Raw genomic sequence first — 18,945 nt, 5'->3', positions numbered from 1 at the left:
GTGAAAATGATTTTTGGATTTTGCAAGGCAATACTACAGGAACCCTTGCTGCTAGCCTGTATCCATTTCGTGCTCTGAATTTCTTACAAATGATACTGAACTGTTAAGTCTGTCTGTGTGGTGGGTCAGCATGTGACTTCAGTTGGCAAAAAACAATTTCTTTTCTAGAGAGCAGAGAGCTACCTTCCTGGAACCCTCGCTGGGTATGCCTTTGATGCTAACACACAGGAGAGAAAGTCGGACTGCTCATGCTCTCTTTAACTAACACTCAGGGCTGTAACCCTGTGATTATTACCAATAGAATGGGCATATCCCTCCCCCCATGAACCATGGACCTTGCCGTTGGTGGGGAGGCTTGCGTGCCTCAGCGATACAGATGGCCGTACCGTAGGTGCAACCACAACGGAGGGGTATCTGTTGAGAGGCCAGACAAACGTGTGGTTCCTGAAGAGGGGCAGCAGCCTTTTCAGTAGTTGCAGGGGCAACAGTCTGGATGATTGACTGATCTGGCCTTGCAACATTAACCAAAACGGCCTTGCTGTGCTGGTACTGCGAACGGCTGAAAGCAAGGGGAAACTACAGCCGTAATTTTTCCCGAGGACATGCAGCTTTACTGTATGATTAAATGATGATGGCATCCTCTTGGGTAAAATATTCCGGAGGTAAAATAGTCCCCCATTCGGATCTCCGGGCGGGGACTACTCAGGAGGATGTCGTTATCAGGAGAAAGAAAACTGGCGTTCTACGGATCGGAGCGTGGAACGTCAGATCCCTTAATCGGGCAGGTAGATTAGAAAATTTAAAAAGGGAAATGGATAGATTAACGTTAGATATAGTGCTAATTAGTGAAGTTCGGTGGCAGGAGGAACAAGACTTCTGGTCAGGTGACTACAGGGTTATAAGTACAAAATCAAATAGGGGTAATGCAGGAGTAGGTTTAATAATGAATAGGAAAATAGGAATGCGGGTAAGCTACTACAAACAGCATAGTGAACGCATTATTGTGGCCAAGATAGATACGAAGCCCACACCTACTACAGTAGTACAAGTTTATATGCCAACTAGCTCTGCAGATGATGAAGAAATTGAAGAAATGTACGATGAAATAAAAGAAATTATTCAGATAGTGAAGGGAGTCGAAAATTTAATAGTAATGGGTGACTGGAATTCGAGTGTAGGAAAAGGGAGAGAAGGAAACATAGTAGGTGAATATGGACTGGGGCTAAGAAATGAAAGAGGAAGCCGCCTAGTAGAATTTTGCACAGAGCACAACTTAATCATAGCTAACACTTGGTTCAAGAATCATGAAAGAAGGTTGTATACGTGGAAGAACCCTGGAGATACTAAAAGGTATCAGATAGATTATATAATGGTAAGACAGAGATTTAGGAACCACGTTTTAAATTGTAAGACATTTCCAGGGGCAGATGTGTACTCTGACCACAATCTATTGGTTATGACCTGTAGATTAAAACTGAAGAAACTGCAAAAATGTGGGAAATTAAGGAGATGGGACCTGGATAAACTGAAAGAACCAGAGGTTGTACAGAGTTTCAGGGAGAGTATAAGGGAACAATTGACAGGAATAGGGGAAAGAAATACAGTAGAAGAAGAATGGCTAGCTCTGAGGGATGAAGTAGTGAAGGCAGCAGAGGATAAAGTAGGTACAAAGACGAGGGCTGCTAGAAATCCTTGGGTAACAGAAGAAATATTGAATTTAATTGATGCAAGGCGAAAATATAAAAATGCAGTAAATGAAACAGGCAAAAAGGAATACAAACGTCTCAAAAATGAGATCGACAGGAAGTGCAAAATGGCTAAACAGGGATGGCTAGAGGACAAATGTAAGGATGTAGAAGCTTATCTCACTAGGGGTAAGATAGATACTGCCTACAGGAAAATTAAAGAGACCTTTGGAGAGAAGAGAACCATGTGTATGAATATCAAGAGCTCAGATGGCAGCCCAGTTTTAAGCAAGGAAGGGAAGGCAGAAAGGTGGAAGGAGTATATAGAAGGTTTATACAAGGGCGATGTACTTGGGGACAGTATTATGGAAGTGGAAGAGGATGTAGATGAAGACGAAATGGGAGATACGATACTGCGTGAAGAGTTTGACAGAGCACTGAAAGACCTGAGTCGAAACAAGGCCCCCGGAGTAGACAACATTCCATTAGAACTACTGACGCTCTTGGGAGAACCAGTCCTGACAAAACTCTACCAGCTGGTGAGCAAGATGTATGAGACAGGCGAAATACCCTCAGACTTCAAGAAGAATATAATAATTCCAATCCCAAAGAAAGCAGGCGCTGACAGATGTGAAAATTACCGAACTATCAGTTTAATAAGCCACGGCTGCAAAATACTAACACGAATTCTTTACAGACGAATGGAAAAACTGGTAGATGCAGACCTCGGGGAGGATCAGTTTGGATTCCGTCGAAATGTTGGAACACGTGAAGCAATACTGACCTTACGACTTATCTTAGAAGAAAGATTAAGAAAAGGCAAACCTACATTTCTAGCATTTGTAGACTTAGAGAAAGCTTTTGACAATGTTGACTGGAATACTCTTTTTCAAATTCTAAAGGTGACAGGGGTAAAATACAGGGAGCGAAAGGCTATTTATAATTTGTACAGAAACCAGACGGCAGTCATAAGAGTCGAGGGGCATGAAAGGGAAGCAGTGGTTGGGAAAGGAGTGAGACAGGGTTGTAGCCTCTCCCCGATGTTATTCAATCTGTGTATTGAGCAAGCAGTAAAGGAAACAAAAGAAAAATTTGGAGTAGGAATTAAAATTCATGGAGATGAAGTAAAAACTTTGAGGTTCGCCGATGACATTGTAATTCTGTCAGAGACGGCAAAGGACTTGGAAGAGCAGTTGAACGGAATGGACAGTGTCTTGAAAGGAGGATATAAGATGAACATTAACAAAAGCAAAACGAGGATAATGGAATGTAGTCAAATTAAATCGGGTGATGCTGAGGGAATTAGATTAGGAAATGAGACACTTAAAGTAGTAAAGGAGTTTTGCTATTTAGGAAGTAAAATAACTGATGATGGTCGAAGTAGAGCGGATATAAAATGTAGACTGGCAATGGCAAGGAAAGCGTTTCTGAAGAAAAGAAATTTGTTAACATCGAATATAGATTTATGTATCAGGAAGTCGTTTCTGAAAGTATTTGTTTGGAGTGTAGCCATGTATGGAAGTGAAACATGGACGATAAATAGTTTGGACAAGAAGAGAATAGAAGCTTTCGAAATGTGGTGCTACAGAAGAATACTGAAGATAAGGTGGATAGATCACGTAACTAATGAGGAGGTATTGAATAGGATTGGGGAGAAGAGAAGTTTGTGGCACAACTTGACTAGAAGAAAGGATCGGTTGGTAGGACATGTTTTGAGGCATCAAGGGATCACAAATTTAGCATTGGAGGGCAGCGTGGAGGGTAAAAATCGTAGAGGGAGACCGAGAGATGAATACACTAAGCAGATTCAGAAGGATGTAGGTTGCAGTAGGTACTGGGAGATGAAGCAGCTTGCACAGGATAGAGTAGCATGGAGAGCTGCATCAAACCAGTCTCAGGACTGAAGACAACAACAACAACATGGGCATATCATTGTTTCTAAATCATGGATCCGATGGGGAGAAATCAGTTACTTTGTCTAAATAACTCCAGGTAATTTTTTAATATTTGTTATGAATTGTAACTGCCACTGATTTAGCAGTGGTCTAAAATAAAAGATTTTTGTTGAGGAAATAAATAATATGCAATATCTCCACTACATTTTACTACATTTCAACTGTTAGTGCACCATTGCCACTGGGGTCACTTTAATTAACTTTTGCTATTATAATATCCTGCAGTGAACTACATTAAATTAACCGACTGTCACATAAATTAGCACCCCGCCCTCTAGCCTCAATGTCAAGTATTCAAGAATACCTAACGAAAGTGGTAAAGGTGAACTAAGCATACACCAACCTGTCTTTCAATAGTTTTGTTTTGGCCAACAGGACGACTAAGGTACTAACTGCTATCATTCCAAGCGGCACTCTGGAAATTCACAAAAAAAGGAAAGGATGTCACATTTCATAAAAATCGGCTTAGACGCTCAGTGGTGCATGTGGTATAAAACTGAGCGTGATAGCTGTCTTAAAGGTGAAGTGGTCTCAAAACCACACGATACTTCTGAGTCGTTAGCGGAGATAATATTATCCGGCAAACTTTACAAGTTTCTGTTTCAGTTATCTTGAGGAATTTGCTTTATTAATGAAGTCCTTACTTTTTGTAGTTGGCGTCCGAAAGATTGTAAGTTGTATACTATCATACTCACGGTATGGGTGGTTTACATTCTTATGAAGTTCATTGTACAAGACGAAGTTGCTGACATCTGTTGTCTATTTTCCACTTCAGAATATACAAGTATTACAGTAACTGCTTCTTTAGGGAGACACAACTAGTTTCATTGCATTCTGATTGCAACCTTTTCTCCACTTCAGAATAATTTCAAATAATGACACAAAGTTACTTGTCTCTCCTTACATAATGTAACATGCAAAGGCCAAAACATGAAAAGATTGTATGAGAACTCCGTATGAAACGTATTTACATTGCCACTGCAGAGCTGTCTGATAGTTAATATATCGTCGACTGAGTATTTCAATGTAGAACCACTAGCGTTCGCTGTATAATCATAATCTAAGAACTCAGCTGCGTACGAAGTAACACATTGTGAGCAAAGAACACCCTGGAAGGTCGAACAGAATTCTCTGCTTCCGGTATTTTGCACCACCTTTAATTTCCTCTTGCCTAGCAACGGCTCGGTTATTCTCTCTGCAAACATCAATGGAAAGTAAATTGATATTACATTGTATGACATATAAAGATCCATTACATCTCATTCTGCGTAAGGAGCCACGCACAGGAGAATCATACTGAACAGGAACACGGTATAGTGTAGGACCTTGTGTAGACTGCTTCCTCCAGCGACTACCACTGACTGGGAATTCGGTAATTATAAAGTTTAATAAACTAGGTTCTGTAAATTGCTCGGTTGGCTACAACATTGAGAATTGCTTACTTTGCTTTTCCCGGAGAACAAGCTGTGCGATTGACTGTTTCAGCGATTTTGGTTCTTGACCAGCATGACACTCAAACACCTATTATTATAGCGGCCACTCAAGAACCAGCCACTTGCTGTCCCGCTCAGCTATCACACACACATACGGAAAATCCACAATTGCAGTAAGTACATATTACTGGTTTATTGCGGTGACGCTACCAGTAATGGTGTTCTTAAAACATCTAGTCAGGCGTGCTATATTTTTCCTGTATTGAAGTGGATTTATCGCTGCACAAGAGAAACATATACTTTGAGTTATCTTGAATCTCTACTTATTTTTGTATCAGTGCCAGAGAATGAGTAAATGCTTGAACTTACCTGAAAACGTAGATCTCCAACTGGAGGCTCTGCATATGGAATACCTTGAAACCTGTATATAGGATTTCCGGTGTATGTCTGTGACAACACGCCTCTGAGTGTTCCTTCTTGTGTGTCCACTGTTACGTAATCTTGGGCCTGTAACATAGAGAAGATGATTAAAGAAGTAATAACTGTAGAGATGAAATGGGTAGCTCGTTGCACAGACACCCGATACTGGATATCCGGCCAACCGATATGCAGGATATCCGGCCGACCAGATATCAGGCCGAATATTTACACGGATTGTGTGGGCCTGAGAGAGCCTGGAGGAGTCAGACGCCGACAATGGGATGGATTCAGGTAAACTCGAGCATCGTCGACCAAAGCTAGTGAGTGATGTATTGACTGACTGTCCTGACTATTTGATTTGTTGGGAATGGCGATCACTTCCACTTCTTATTTAAAACATTTACTGAAAAAATTGTTAATTCCAAGTTAAATTAGGAAAAATGTCATCAGTAATGAAATGGTGGCCTGCTTGGAAATATTTTGATACGAATTATGACAATAATAAGTTTGCTATTTGTTTGTCGTGCCGAGTTCAAATTTCTCGTGGCGGGGAAGGACAAAAGGCAAGTATGTACCAAAGCATTAGTTTTTCTTATATTCTTCTGCTGTAAACTGTTTAGTTACACTTGTGAACAATGTGTTTGTCCAGAGATACCATGATTCATATAATTAAGTAGCTACCAATTTGTTGACTACTAGGTTTAATTAAACTTACCTGGACGTTCATATGTGAAATATAGCTACAAAAAACATTTAAACTAATAGTAATTACCTAATCAAATGATATATTTTTCTTTCTAACAGTCATGTCAACTAAGGAAATTCGTTCGAAAACGTAGTATCCATATAAATTCGAAGCAGTTACTAAAGATAAAGACACTGCTATACATAGACTGTCTTTGATATACCTGGTTCATCTTCAGTATCAACAGAAAAGCAATTGAGAACGCCGGAATCATTTGAAGGGATGTAAATGACAGAGAAGCCAAAAATAGCATTATTTGATAGCAAAAATGGTTGCGCTGGACGACCAGCTATTATCTGTCGTAGAAAGGACCTTATTTGCAAGCCTTCTAGAACAAGATTTACCCAGGTATAGAATGCCGAAACGTACATACATTCCCCAAAAAATTATTCCTGACATCTTCGACAGAATTTATGAAAAAAATCAAATGAAGCATTACATTTTCACCATTGTTCGTATAACTTCTGATATGTGCACCTGTCTGCATTAAAATTGCCAGAATCCTGAGTTCCATACCTCTTTGGTTGCCGCCTGAATTCCAGCTTTAACGCGGAGTTCCTGCCTTGGAGCCTTTCTAGGTTCCGAAACTAGAGAAAATTAGTTAATACTATCGCATATTGCTACGATATCGATCGAAGGAAAACACATTTATTCATCCATGACAGTGGCAATCTGAAGTAACATGAATGGTCACTGCTCGTAACGCACTTCAGTCATTCGATATCAGCTCAAGGAAAACTGTTGGCGATTAAAAGGGAACTAAATTTATCAGAGCATCAATTGCTGCAAGATATCAGCACAAGATAAAATTTCATCTTTTATGAGGTGAAACACTTGTTGTAACAAAATGGAGCTACCTCCCCATATGTGACTGATCACGATATACTTACTAATATTACATCTCATAGCTGTTGTGTGATGGAGCAGTGCGTTAAGGGGGTTGGTATGTGGATGAGTGCCAAAAATCTATTTTTAAATTTTCACTTCAAAAATGAACCATGGGCCTTGCCGTTGGAGGGGAGGCTTGCGTGCCTCAACGACACAGATAGCCGTACCGTAGGTGCTACCACAACGGAGGCCAGACAAACGTGTGGTTCTCGAAGAGGGGCAGCAGCCTTTTCAGTAGTTGCAGGGGCAACAGTCTGAATGATTGACTGATCTAGCCCTGTAACACTAACCAAAACGGTCTTGCTGTTGTGGTACTGCGAACGGCGGAAAGCAAGGGGAAACTACAGCCGTAATTTTTCCCGAGGCCATGTAGCTTTACTGTATGATTATATGATGATGGCGTCATCTTGGGTAAAATATTCGGGAGGTAAAATAGTCCCCCATTCGGATCTCCGGGCGGGGACTATTCAGGACGTCGTTATCAGGAGGAAGAAAACTGGCGTTCTACGAATCGGAGCGGGGAATGTCAGATGCCTTAATCTGGCAAGTAGGTTAGAAAATTTAAAAAGGGTAATGGATACGTTAAAGTTAGATATAGTGGGAATTAGTGAAGTTCGGTTGCAGGAGGAACAAGACTCCTGGTCACGGGGAATACAGGATACTAAATACAAAATCAAATAGGGGTAATGCAGGAGTAGGTTTAATGATGAATAAAAAAATAGGAGTGCGGATAAGATACTACAAACAGCATAGTGAACGCATTATTGTGGCCACGATAGACACGAAGCACACGCCTACTAGAGTAGTTCAAGTTCATATGCCAACTAGCTCTGCAGATGATGAAGAAATTTATGAAATGTATGATGAGATAAAAGAAATTATTCAGATAATGAAGGGAGACGAAAATTTAATAGTCGTGGGTGACTGGAATGCGAGAGTAGGAAAAGGGAGAGAAGGAAACATAGTAGGTGAATATGGATTGGGGTAAGAAATGAAAGAGGAAGCCCCGTGGTAGAATTTTGCACAGAGCATAACTTAATCATAGCTAACACTTGGTTCAAGAATCATGAAAGAAGGCTGTATACGTGGAAGAACCCTGGAGATACTAGAAGGTTTCAGATGGATTATATAATGGTAAGACAGAGATTTAGGAACCAGGTTTTAAATTGTAAGGCATTTCCAGGGGCTGATGTTGACTCTGACCACAATCTATTGGTTATGAACTGTAGATTAAAACTGAAGAAATTGCAAAATGGTGGGAATTTAAGGAGATGAGACCTTGGTAAACTGGCTGGACGAGAGGTTGTGGAGAGTTTCAGGGAGAGCATAAGGGAACAATTGACAGGAATGGGGGAAAGAAATACAGTAGAAGAAGAATGGGTAGCTCTGAGGGATGACATAGTGAAGGCAGCAGACGATCAAGTAGGCAAAAACACGAGGCCTGGTAGAAATCCTTGGGTAACAGAAGAAATATTGAATTTAATTGCTGAAAGGAGAAAATATAAAAATGCAGTAAATGGAGCAGGCAAAAAGGGATACAAACGTCTCAAAAATGAGATCAAAACCGCTAAGCAGGGATGGCTAGATTACAACTGTAAGGATGTAGAGGCCTGTCTCACTAGAGGTAAGATAGATACTGCGTACAGGAAAATTAAAGAGACCTTTGGATAAAAGGGAACCACTTGCATGAATATCAAGAGCTCAGATGGAAACCCAGTTCTAAGCAAAGAAGGGTAAGCAGAAAGGTGGAAGGAGTATATAGTGGGACTATGCAAGGGGGATGTACTTGAGGGCAATGTTACAGAAAGGGAAGAGGATGTAGATGAAGATGAAATGGGAGATATGATACTGCCTGAAGAATTTGATAGAGCACTGAAAGATCTAAGTCGAAACAAGGCCCCAGTAGTAGACAACATTCCATTAGAACTACTGACAGCCTTGGGAGAGCCAGTTCTGACAAAACTTTATCATCTAGTGAGCAAGATGTATGAGGCAGGCGAAACAGCCTCAGACTTCAAGAAGAATATAATAATTCCAGTCCCAAGGAAAGCAGGAGTTGACAGATGTGAAAATTACCGAACTATTAGTTCAATAAGTCACGGCTGCAAAATACTAACGCGAATTCTTTACAGACAAATGGAAAAATTGGTAGAAGCCGACCTAGGGGAAGATCAGTTTGGATTCAATAGAAATATGGGAACACGTGAGGCAATACTGACCCTACGACTTATCTTAGACGCTACGTTAAGAAAACTTACGGTTCTAGCATTTGTAGACTTGGAGAAAGCTTTTGACAATGTTGACTGGAATACTCTCTTTCAAATTCTGAATGTGGCGGGGGTAAAATACAGGGAGCGAAAGGCTATTTATAATTTGTACAGAAACCAGATGGCAGTTATAAGCGGCGAGGGACATGAAAGGGAAACAGTGGTTGGGATGGGAGTGAGACAGGGTTGTAGCCTCTCCGGATGATATTCAATCTGTATATTGAGCAAGCAGTAAAGGAAACAAAAGAAAAATTCGCAGTAAGTATTAAAATCCATGGAGAAGAAATAAAAACTTTGAGTTAGTTTCGCCGACGACATTGTAATTGTGTCAGAGACAGCAAAAGACTTGGAAATGCAGTAGAATGGAATGGACAGTGTCTTGAAAGTAGGGTATAAGATGAACATCAACAAAAGCAAAACGAGGATAATGGAATGTAGTCGAATTAAGTCGGGTGATGCTGAGGGAATTAGATTAGGAAATGAGACACTTAAAGTAGTAAAGGATTTTTGCTATTTGGGGAGCAAAATAACTGATGATGGTCGAAGTAGAGAGGATATAAAATGTATACTGGCAATGCAAGGAACGCGTTTCTGAAGAAGAGAGATTTGTTAACATCTAGTACAGATTGAAGTGTCAGGAAGTCGTTTCTGAAAGTATTTGTATGGAGTGTACCCATGTATGGAAGTGAGACATGGACGATAAATAGTTTGGACACGAAGAGAATAGAAGCTTTCGAAATGTGATGCTACAGAAGAATGCTGAAGATTAGATGGGTAGATCACATCACTAATGACGAGGTATTAAATAGGATTGGGGAGAAGAGAAGTTTGTGTCACAACTTGACTAGAAGAGATCGGTTGGTAGGACATGTTATGAGGCATCAAGGGATGACCAATTTAGTATTGGAGTGCAGCGTGGAGGGTAAAAATCGTAGAAGGAAACTAAAAGATGAGTACACTAATCAGATTCAGAAGGATGTAGGCTGCAGTACGTACTTCGAGATGAAGAAGCTTGCACAGGATAGAATAGCATGGAGAGTTGCATCAAACCAGTTTCAGGACTGAAGACCACAACAGCAAAAACAACAATTTAAAGAAATTCTCTGCAGTTTTCTGAATGAGGAAATACTTACTTTTAATAAGTTGAACGGGAGGAAGCCCCTAAATAAAAGTATTTAAAAGTGGATGTACAACCATATCACGCAGACAGCTATTTAAAGAACAGAATTTGGTTCTCACTTTTTCTTATGAATTACTAGTCTCTGATGTTGACTAACCTATGAGAACATCAAGTTAGCTTCACTTCTGAATAGACAGAAAGTTTAGTCATTGTTTTCCCACTAACAATTGTGGAATTATTTGTGGAAGTTCTTATGGGTCTTCACCAACAACTTTCGAAAGTTTTGTGTATATTTACATAGAAGAGGAAATACTTTAAAATTTATCAAATTATATACTTTGAGAAAACCGTATTGTCTCATAAATCATCCGCAGGTGATAACCCACCACACGTACTCAGCCCACATGGCACCAAGCCATAGTGTGACTACGAGAAAGCTATTATTCAAGGCCAGACCTACAATCAAAAGTATTCTTTTCTATTTGCTACAACGAAAGTTATTTTAGAGACACAAGATTATTGAAAAGTAGGACTCAAAACCCAAGGTCTGGGAACAGATACCAAACACAGTTCTACCAGGAGTAAGTACTCTGGAAATAGATGTATGGATTTGCTGCATGCTTTGCTTGGTATCAGTGATGGCGCAGTGCCATGGTTTAAGGTTATGGAATGAATGGGGCGCCAGGTGGACTAAATATGCAAAGAGCTGTAAGTGCCATTTACCGCAGGAGACTCTTCGAAGCCGAGAAATCTGTGAAGCCGCCAAAGAAGTAAAAACAAGAAAAAGAAGTCGGAAAAGAAAAGGGAGGAAGAGCAACACCAGTAAAAACAAGATTATGGAATTGCTGTTTGTTTTATGCAGGTTAGATAGAGGAACCTTTTTTAACTTTAAGACGAAATTCTTGAAAAATTACTTTATTTATGTTCTGGTACACACTGGTTAAAAACTATTAAAGTTAGAGGGATCAAATTTTGTATTCTGTCTTGAAATATACTTAAGAAAAAAGTAGACTATTCTTATCATTTAAATTTGAAATTTAAAGACTTTTTTTAAACAAAAGTCTGAGCTAATTACTGAAATTTTTCATAATTATTAACAAAAATTCTTTTGAACCATAAATTATGATAACAACACCTTTCTAAAGTCAACTTTAAAATGTATAGTGTAAAGAACTTCCACATAAAATCAGGAATCTGTTTTGCTTTTATTTCGGTATATGTGTCTCTATGCTGTACAAATGTAAGTTTACATGCTCTATTTCACTTGCAATACAGAATACAATTCAGAAAAATAATGAGACCAAAAGCTTTGTTTCGTACATAAATATGTTTCCAAAATAACTATTAAACTATTGTAAATATTACACGGTCTCATAACTCTTATTCTTTGTGCGACACAACCTAGAAAACTAACAAATTTTTCAAGATTTTTAGGCCGAAGATGTGAGACAGATTATTTGAGGGTTTCTGTAGTTGAAAGAGGCCGACAGGAGACGGTACTGGAATATGGTGAATAATCCTCCACCTGCAGCAGTTCATCTCCAGTGCCTGTTACAAGAAGTTGTAGGAGACGAGACTTAAACAACTGTGACTCGCGAAGCTCACGGAACGTTTTGGGACTGCTTTAAAGAAGAAGCAAATGCAAATAATAATCTTCATTATGATTGTCAAGAAACAACGGCCATTGCAAGCGAGACATGCTGTTCTTTGAAGACGGTTCGAAACGATCCCAGTCGCAACCCTTATATTTGGTAACCAACTAATGCGTCACAGCAGTATCTGAATTTGACAAAGTTTGCCAGAATTTATCTTTCAGCGCCTTGCAGCGGTATTAGTAGCGAAAGACTTTTCTCTGAAACTGGTCTTGTTACGAACACAGGCTAAGTCGCTTATTACCTCTTAGTGCAGGGAAATTGGTATTCATTCACCATAATTTGCATCTAGTTCAGTACGAATAGTAATTTATATTTTTGTTAAAGTGAAAATAAACGGTGTTTCGGTTTGTACATATTGCTGTTTTATTTGTGATTATAGTGCCTTGTCCGTGAATAAAATAAAGTCTACTTTACTAAATTTTAATTATTTTCTCGAAAATTTGGTATTTGCTGGATACTGATTATCTGATACCCAGTCAAATACCTCAACGGCCAAATACTGGGTAGTTACCAGATATCTTTTCAGTCTCTAGTAATGAAACTGGCCGCATGGTGGAATGAAGTTGAAGAGTATTTCTTAAAGAGGTGGACAGTATATTTTGGGAAAAAGGGTCAATATTGTCTTTTGTCTCAAACATGTTTCGTCGCTGCTGTGGTATGTTCTGTGTGTACACTATCCGTACTATAAGATAATATGTATGGAACGAACACTATAGTATGTTTTGAGCGATAACGCATGTGTGTATGCATCTGAATGTGGGACAGAGAGAGAAACAGCTCAGAGGGATAGTGTGCGGGTGAGAGAGAGAGAGAGAGAGAGAGAGAGAGAGAGAATGAGTTCACAAGTAATGGCGTTCTCGGTTGTAATACCTTGGCATAATTTATTACTTTACTGGCATCGGCGTTTTCGTTTGTCGTAAAATGATTATGTCCTACTAACAAACAAAATTGGGTACTGTGCTATCGATTCACAAATCTCTATGTTGTTACCAGTATCTATTTATGAGTATCTTGACTGCTCGCGCATTGTTGTGTTCATTGTTGTTAAGCAGATGGTTCCCACGCTAACTGAATTTACCAGAGGAGCTGGCGTATAGTTTCCGGCTTCTCTGAAAAGAATTTTATTTTCTATTTGCAGTTTTAATTCCCTGTTTCTGAAGTGTGTTGCTGTTCTGGTCTGCTTTTTTCTTGTAATTCGATAATTTTCGTGATAATGTTATTATTGTGCTTTGATAAGTCTTATGTTTTTTTTCTTATTGACTGGTCCTCTCGTTGCGTATTTTATGTTTGCGAATTGTGATTTTTTATTATTTATTTCTTTATCTTAGGGATTATATTATCTGTGGTATTTCTATTGTATCGGTTATTAACGGAAAATACAGTACTTTCATAATTTCCACTTGTTACTGCAAAAAGGTTTATTAAAGTTCTGTTTAGTATGGATAAAGTGTGATTAAAACTTGATCGATGTATGTCTAGTAATTATATTCACTCTGTTTGTGTTTGTAGCTATGGCGTTTGATAGGTCGTATACAAATACAAGAAAACCAGTTAGTACCTCACAATGATTGGTGTCTGATTGTTACACCAAGTTCAGGTGCCACCATAATACATCAGGAAAACTAGAACACTGTGACACTAGGAACGGACGGACTCAAAGGAAAATATGTGAGCAAAGTATGTAGATGACGACTCACAGGCCACAGAGAAAAAAAAAACAACCACCAGAACCGAAGTAAAACTGCTTGCTCTTGAAGCACATAAGGAGTGAGATGCGACACAGAACTAAAAAAGAGGACGGAAGTCTTCAAGGCTGTAAGTGTGCAGATAACCTTATCATAAAGTATCAACTCGTTTGTGTCAGAGATACAGCAACTTACTAAAACAATGGAGTAGGTACTGAACAGTTCAATCGTTCATAAGTGATCTAGTCAGAAAAATGTGATGCTTACCAGAGTTTGCGTTCCTGAGGCCATATGGGATAATATCTGTATACAGTTACCAAGCAATAGGGAAGACACTGGAATCTGGTCAGGAAGAGTGCTGTTCAAATCCTGAACTATTTAACCAGATTTAGGTTGTCCGTGATTCACCTACATCACGAGTGGAAAGAACTCTACAGTCGTTCTAAAGAGTTCTAGGTGAAAAAATGTGATTCTTAGTAAATCAGAGTTGTGGTCCTTCCACATGAAAGGACAATACATATATACAGTTACCAAGCAACAGGTAAGACGCTGGCCTCAGATTCAGGAAGAGTGATACTCAAGTCCTGGATTGGTGAGCCAGATTAAGGTTTTCCGAAGGTTTTGCGAATATCACTTCAGTGGAATGCTCGGGTGGTTACTTCAAACCTTCTAATGTCTCACCTTTCTGATTCTCTTTGGACTTTAACCACTTCTCACTTTTCTTCCTACAGTTTGGAACCGCTAAGAACATTTCATCACAAGTATAATTACCGAAGAAAGCGTGAAGGGAGAGGAAAGCCGTATAAAACAGCATACTCAAGATGGGGACTACAGAAAAACGGAGACATCTAGTGCCACACATTTTTTGTAAAATCTGCGCAGGTAACTCATGAACTGAAGGTAAATGATAGAGAAGTTAATGAAATGAATACTTGAAAAAAAAAATAATCTACACAAAGATTTAAAATCACTTGTACTGGTCCGGAATTGTGTTAATTACTGAGGAACATACGTTCTTAGCATCTTTCTAGCAGCCATAAAAAGTGCTAATAAAGTACAAGGAATTTAAAGGATATATTCTTGGTTAACCACTTCCACTATATTCACGGATTTCTCAGCAAAGCCAGTCGGTGCCTATGTTTTCATAATATCACACAACATCTCAAAATTCATTTCTGCTCTTCTGCGGTAGGTAAGTGTTGTAAACTGTTTTTTGTTTGAGTACAGGGTAGGAACTGTCTTCAGCATTTCAGTTCATATGCATTTAAATATTTGTGGCAAGCTCATTTATGATTTTCAAGTGAAAATATGTTTCAGATGCGGTACTTTATCTCTTCAACATGTTTGAGGACCATCCCACTTAGTATTTACAGATAAAAATAAGCTGACCCGTTCTCTTATACATCACGTGTCTTTGATGTTATGACGTTTTTTTTTTTTTTGTGGAACTTCTCACTGTGAATATACGGAAATATATTTATCCATCTGTCTAGCTGATGCAAGAGTGCAGTAAAAGTTTGGATCATATATTGCAACAGATTGATATTAATGGCAAAATTAGAGAATAATAATAGAGACAGTCGAATACAAGGAAGACTTTGAAGTAGGATACTGTATGGAATACAAATATTCAATAACCAGCTTTTTAAAGAAAATGGCAGATGAGATACATAGTGAGAAGAATACATTACAGCTCATAAAAAATGGCATCTCACGGATGTAAAACATCGCTAAGTCACATTTTTGATAGATGGAAATCAAATTGATGGAATACTTATTGATAGATATAAGAAAAACTCTTACAATTTATTATCCATTCCAAACAGCTGATACGCATAAGCTGACAATATCTGACGAATCACTTTATATCATAATAATACTGATGTACTGATCACCAATTTGCGTTCCGGAAAAGCGTTATGAGTTGCAACCTTGAGTGTGATATTCGTCTGAACTAGGCATATCGATCCTGGAGTCTGAGAATTAGAACGCTGGGTCCTACTGTGAGCAGAGGCCTACCGAGGTTTGACACCCATTACGTCCATCTCCAAATTCTTGCGTGGTACCTACACGCTGATGTATCATAAATAGGATTATCGAGGACTCTTCTGCCACGTAATATTGTATATTCAGTTTCATGAAATAATAAGTACTTTGATGAATTATGAAACTCCACGGTATCAGCTAATGAAACGATTTTAGTATTATCGGATTACCAGAGCAATCTGGGTGGGAGTTATCCCACGAGGATACCGTAACAACAAAAAAGCAGTTTGAGACAATCACTCAAAAACTATTCATGTGATAATAAAATGTTGACTTTCTACCTGCAGGAGTACACTGGTCTTCACCGTTGTCTCCATTAATCGCAGTAATGTACCTTATGTCATCAGAGCCGAAGGATTAAACATTGCCTGAATAGCACTAGGTATGGAGAAACAATCATTACGTCTGACGACATCAATGGACAAATGGTTCAAATGGCTCTGAGTACTATGGGAGTTAACTTCTGATGTCATTAGTCCCCTAGAACTTAGAACTACTTAAACCTAACTAACCTTAGGACATCACACACATCCATGCCCGAGGCAGGATTCGAACCTGCGACCGTAGCAGTCGTGCGGTTCCAAACTGTAGCGCCTAGAACCGCAGAACCGCTCGGCCACTCAGGCTGGCTGTCAGCGGACGCAGAAATAAATTACGATAAGCAGTAGGTAACTTACAAGTATTATGTTTGGTGCTAATGCGAAAAGTATTAGTTGTGCTAAACGGGAAGCGGAGATAGTGGAAACCATGTTGACAGTGAGCTGGTGCCCTTCGACTGTCGCCACGGACTGTGTGCTTAATCTTAGCATTTATTTCTCACAGATAAACCCTCTTATCATGAGACAAATACTCAAGTCGAAGAAAAATATCGCAGCCAATGTCATAGTGGACATAAGCTACACAAATGAACAAGCAAAGTAACTTGATAATCGACTAATCATTTTTAAACCAAGACTGCCTACGAAAGAGCAAAAGATACAAATAATGCACAATTGGGATCATAGACAACTATTCTACATCAGAAGAACCAAATAAAGGCAACGAAACAGAAATCATTTAGTAGTTTATACGTTTAAAAAGAAGGAAAGAATTGTGTTGTTTCGGCGCAAAACTTTTCGTGCCATTCGCAGATGGAACAAAGGCAATTGTGAAAAATGTATTCAATTACCTACTGACTGCATGGAAAAGTAACAGTAAAACTAACGAAAAGAAAGATTCAGTAGTTCGTTGCGAAGCAGTTACTCCTCTAAAAAAGAATATTCTTTTATATTTCACTTATTTTTTGTTCTGGTATGTCCGCTCTCAAAAAACCGGTACAACTGGCCACTGTTGCTACACAAACGGAGGTTGCTAGTGTTAGCACTAAAACCTGCGCTTGCCAGTGCACTTGTGCTGCTGCGGTTGTTTTGCAATCTGCGGCTCTCCCCGCTACATCGGACAAGGCCGTGGTTGCTGACATTGAGGTACTTCCAGCCTCCCCCCATATGGCGCCTTCTGCCCAGGCGAGTCAACCTCCAACTGTTGACAAGGCTCTGCATTCCAAGCCCCCCAAGACAAAGCCTCAGAAGATGAAGGTTCTGCCACCTGAGGAGACTAGTCAGCGTCGGTCCGATGATGATGCCATCGTACTGTCTGACATCTCCCGTGGGTCGTCATCGGATCTTATGGACATTGATGTCGACCGGGGGCGATCTTCTCGCCCCAGGAATAAATCTCCGGCCAGTACGGTCTCTCCTCCAAAGCACAGAGGCAGGGTGAAAGTTCAGCCACCCCGATCACTGGCTCCCATATTACAGTGGAACCTGAATGGTTTCAGGACGCATGTGGCCGAATTACAACTCCTTATACGAGAGTGCCCCTTGTGCTTATGTATCCAAGAGACACATTTTCGGGCCACTGATTCTCCTTCTTTACGCGGCTATACCGTATATCGAAAAGATGATCTGACGGGGCAAAGGGCAAAGGGTGGTGTTGCGGTTTTTGTCCGTGACGTGCACCCCTCATCTGAGCTCCCTCTCATCACCGACTTGCAAGCAGTTGCAGTTGACATTCTTGTGGGTCGGAGGCTCACAGTCTGTTCTGTTTATTTACCACCTCCGGATGCGATAGACTCTGAGGCTCTCACGGACCTTATTAGCCAACTCCCCCGCCCATTTCTTCTTCTGGGGGACTTCAACGCTCATAATGTCTTATGGGGCTCTCCGACCACTTGCCCCAGGGGTCGCATTCTGGAAAGCGTCATGATGTCTGAAGAACTGTGCCTCCTCAACTCTGGTGCTCCCACTCATTTCTGTACTGCTTCCGGATCGTCATCGGCTATTGACCTTTCCTTTTGCTCTCCAGCACTCGCGGATTCTGCTCTGTGGGAGGCTGCAGCTGACCTCCATTCTAGTGACCACTTCCCCCTCTGGATTCGCCTCCTGGATGAGGCTGTGGCATTACCAGTGCCGCCCCGGTAGCACCTTTGCAGAGCTGACTGGACACTTTTCAGCCAACTGGCTGTTTTGGAACACCGTGCCAGCGTCCACGAATGGGTAGACCATGTTGCAGCCGTGATCTCTCATGCTGCTGAATTGTCAATCCCACGGTCATCCGGTCATCCCAAGAGGCGTCCTGTCCCTTGGTGGACCACTGAGTGCCACTCAGCCATCCGCGCCCGCCGTGCAGCACTGCGCCGCTTCAAGTGCCGTCCCTCAGCTGACAATTTTGCGGCCTTTCGGGTGGCAAGGGCCAGAGCGCGGCGAGTGGTTAAAGACAGCAAACGACGGTCATGGCAATCGTTCTTGAATTCCATCTCTCGCTCCACTAGTTCTACGAAAGTATGGGAAGCCATCAGGAGGATTTCCGGGAAACTCAGCCAGCTACCTGTCACGGCATTGCTGCATCAGGGATGTCTCCTCACGGCGCCGAGAGACATTGCCCAGACACTGGCCATGCATTTTGCGGAATCTACCGCCACTATTAACTGTGATCCAGATTTCTGCCGCTACCGCACTGCCGTCGAAACGGGTCACTTGGACTTCCGGTCTCTAAATTCTGAACCCTA

General features: G+C 40.5%; 1 protein-coding gene across 1 annotated transcript in view; it reads right to left on the bottom strand.

Annotated features, from left to right (window-relative positions):
* LOC126320770 (esterase FE4-like) overlaps window positions 1–16,687 on the bottom strand; it is a 77,560-nt gene extending 60,873 nt beyond the window's left edge. Inside the window, exons 1-2 of the mRNA XM_049994119.1 lie at window positions 16,577–16,687; window positions 5,443–5,580 (exon numbers count right to left, since the gene is read on the bottom strand). Of these exons, the coding sequence (XP_049850076.1) occupies window positions 5,443–5,580; window positions 16,577–16,648 (210 nt within the window). The 5' untranslated portion in view covers window positions 16,649–16,687. The remainder of the gene's footprint in view (window positions 1–5,442; window positions 5,581–16,576) is intronic.
* Window positions 16,688–18,945: the final 2,258 nt, after the last annotated feature.

The sequence above is a fragment of the Schistocerca gregaria genome, chromosome 2, assembly GCF_023897955.1.
Source record: "Schistocerca gregaria isolate iqSchGreg1 chromosome 2, iqSchGreg1.2, whole genome shotgun sequence".
Lineage (NCBI taxonomy): Eukaryota > Metazoa > Arthropoda > Insecta > Orthoptera > Acrididae > Schistocerca > Schistocerca gregaria.
The sequence above is the reverse complement of the archived record's forward strand: the minus strand, read 5'-3'. Positions and strand labels throughout refer to the sequence as shown.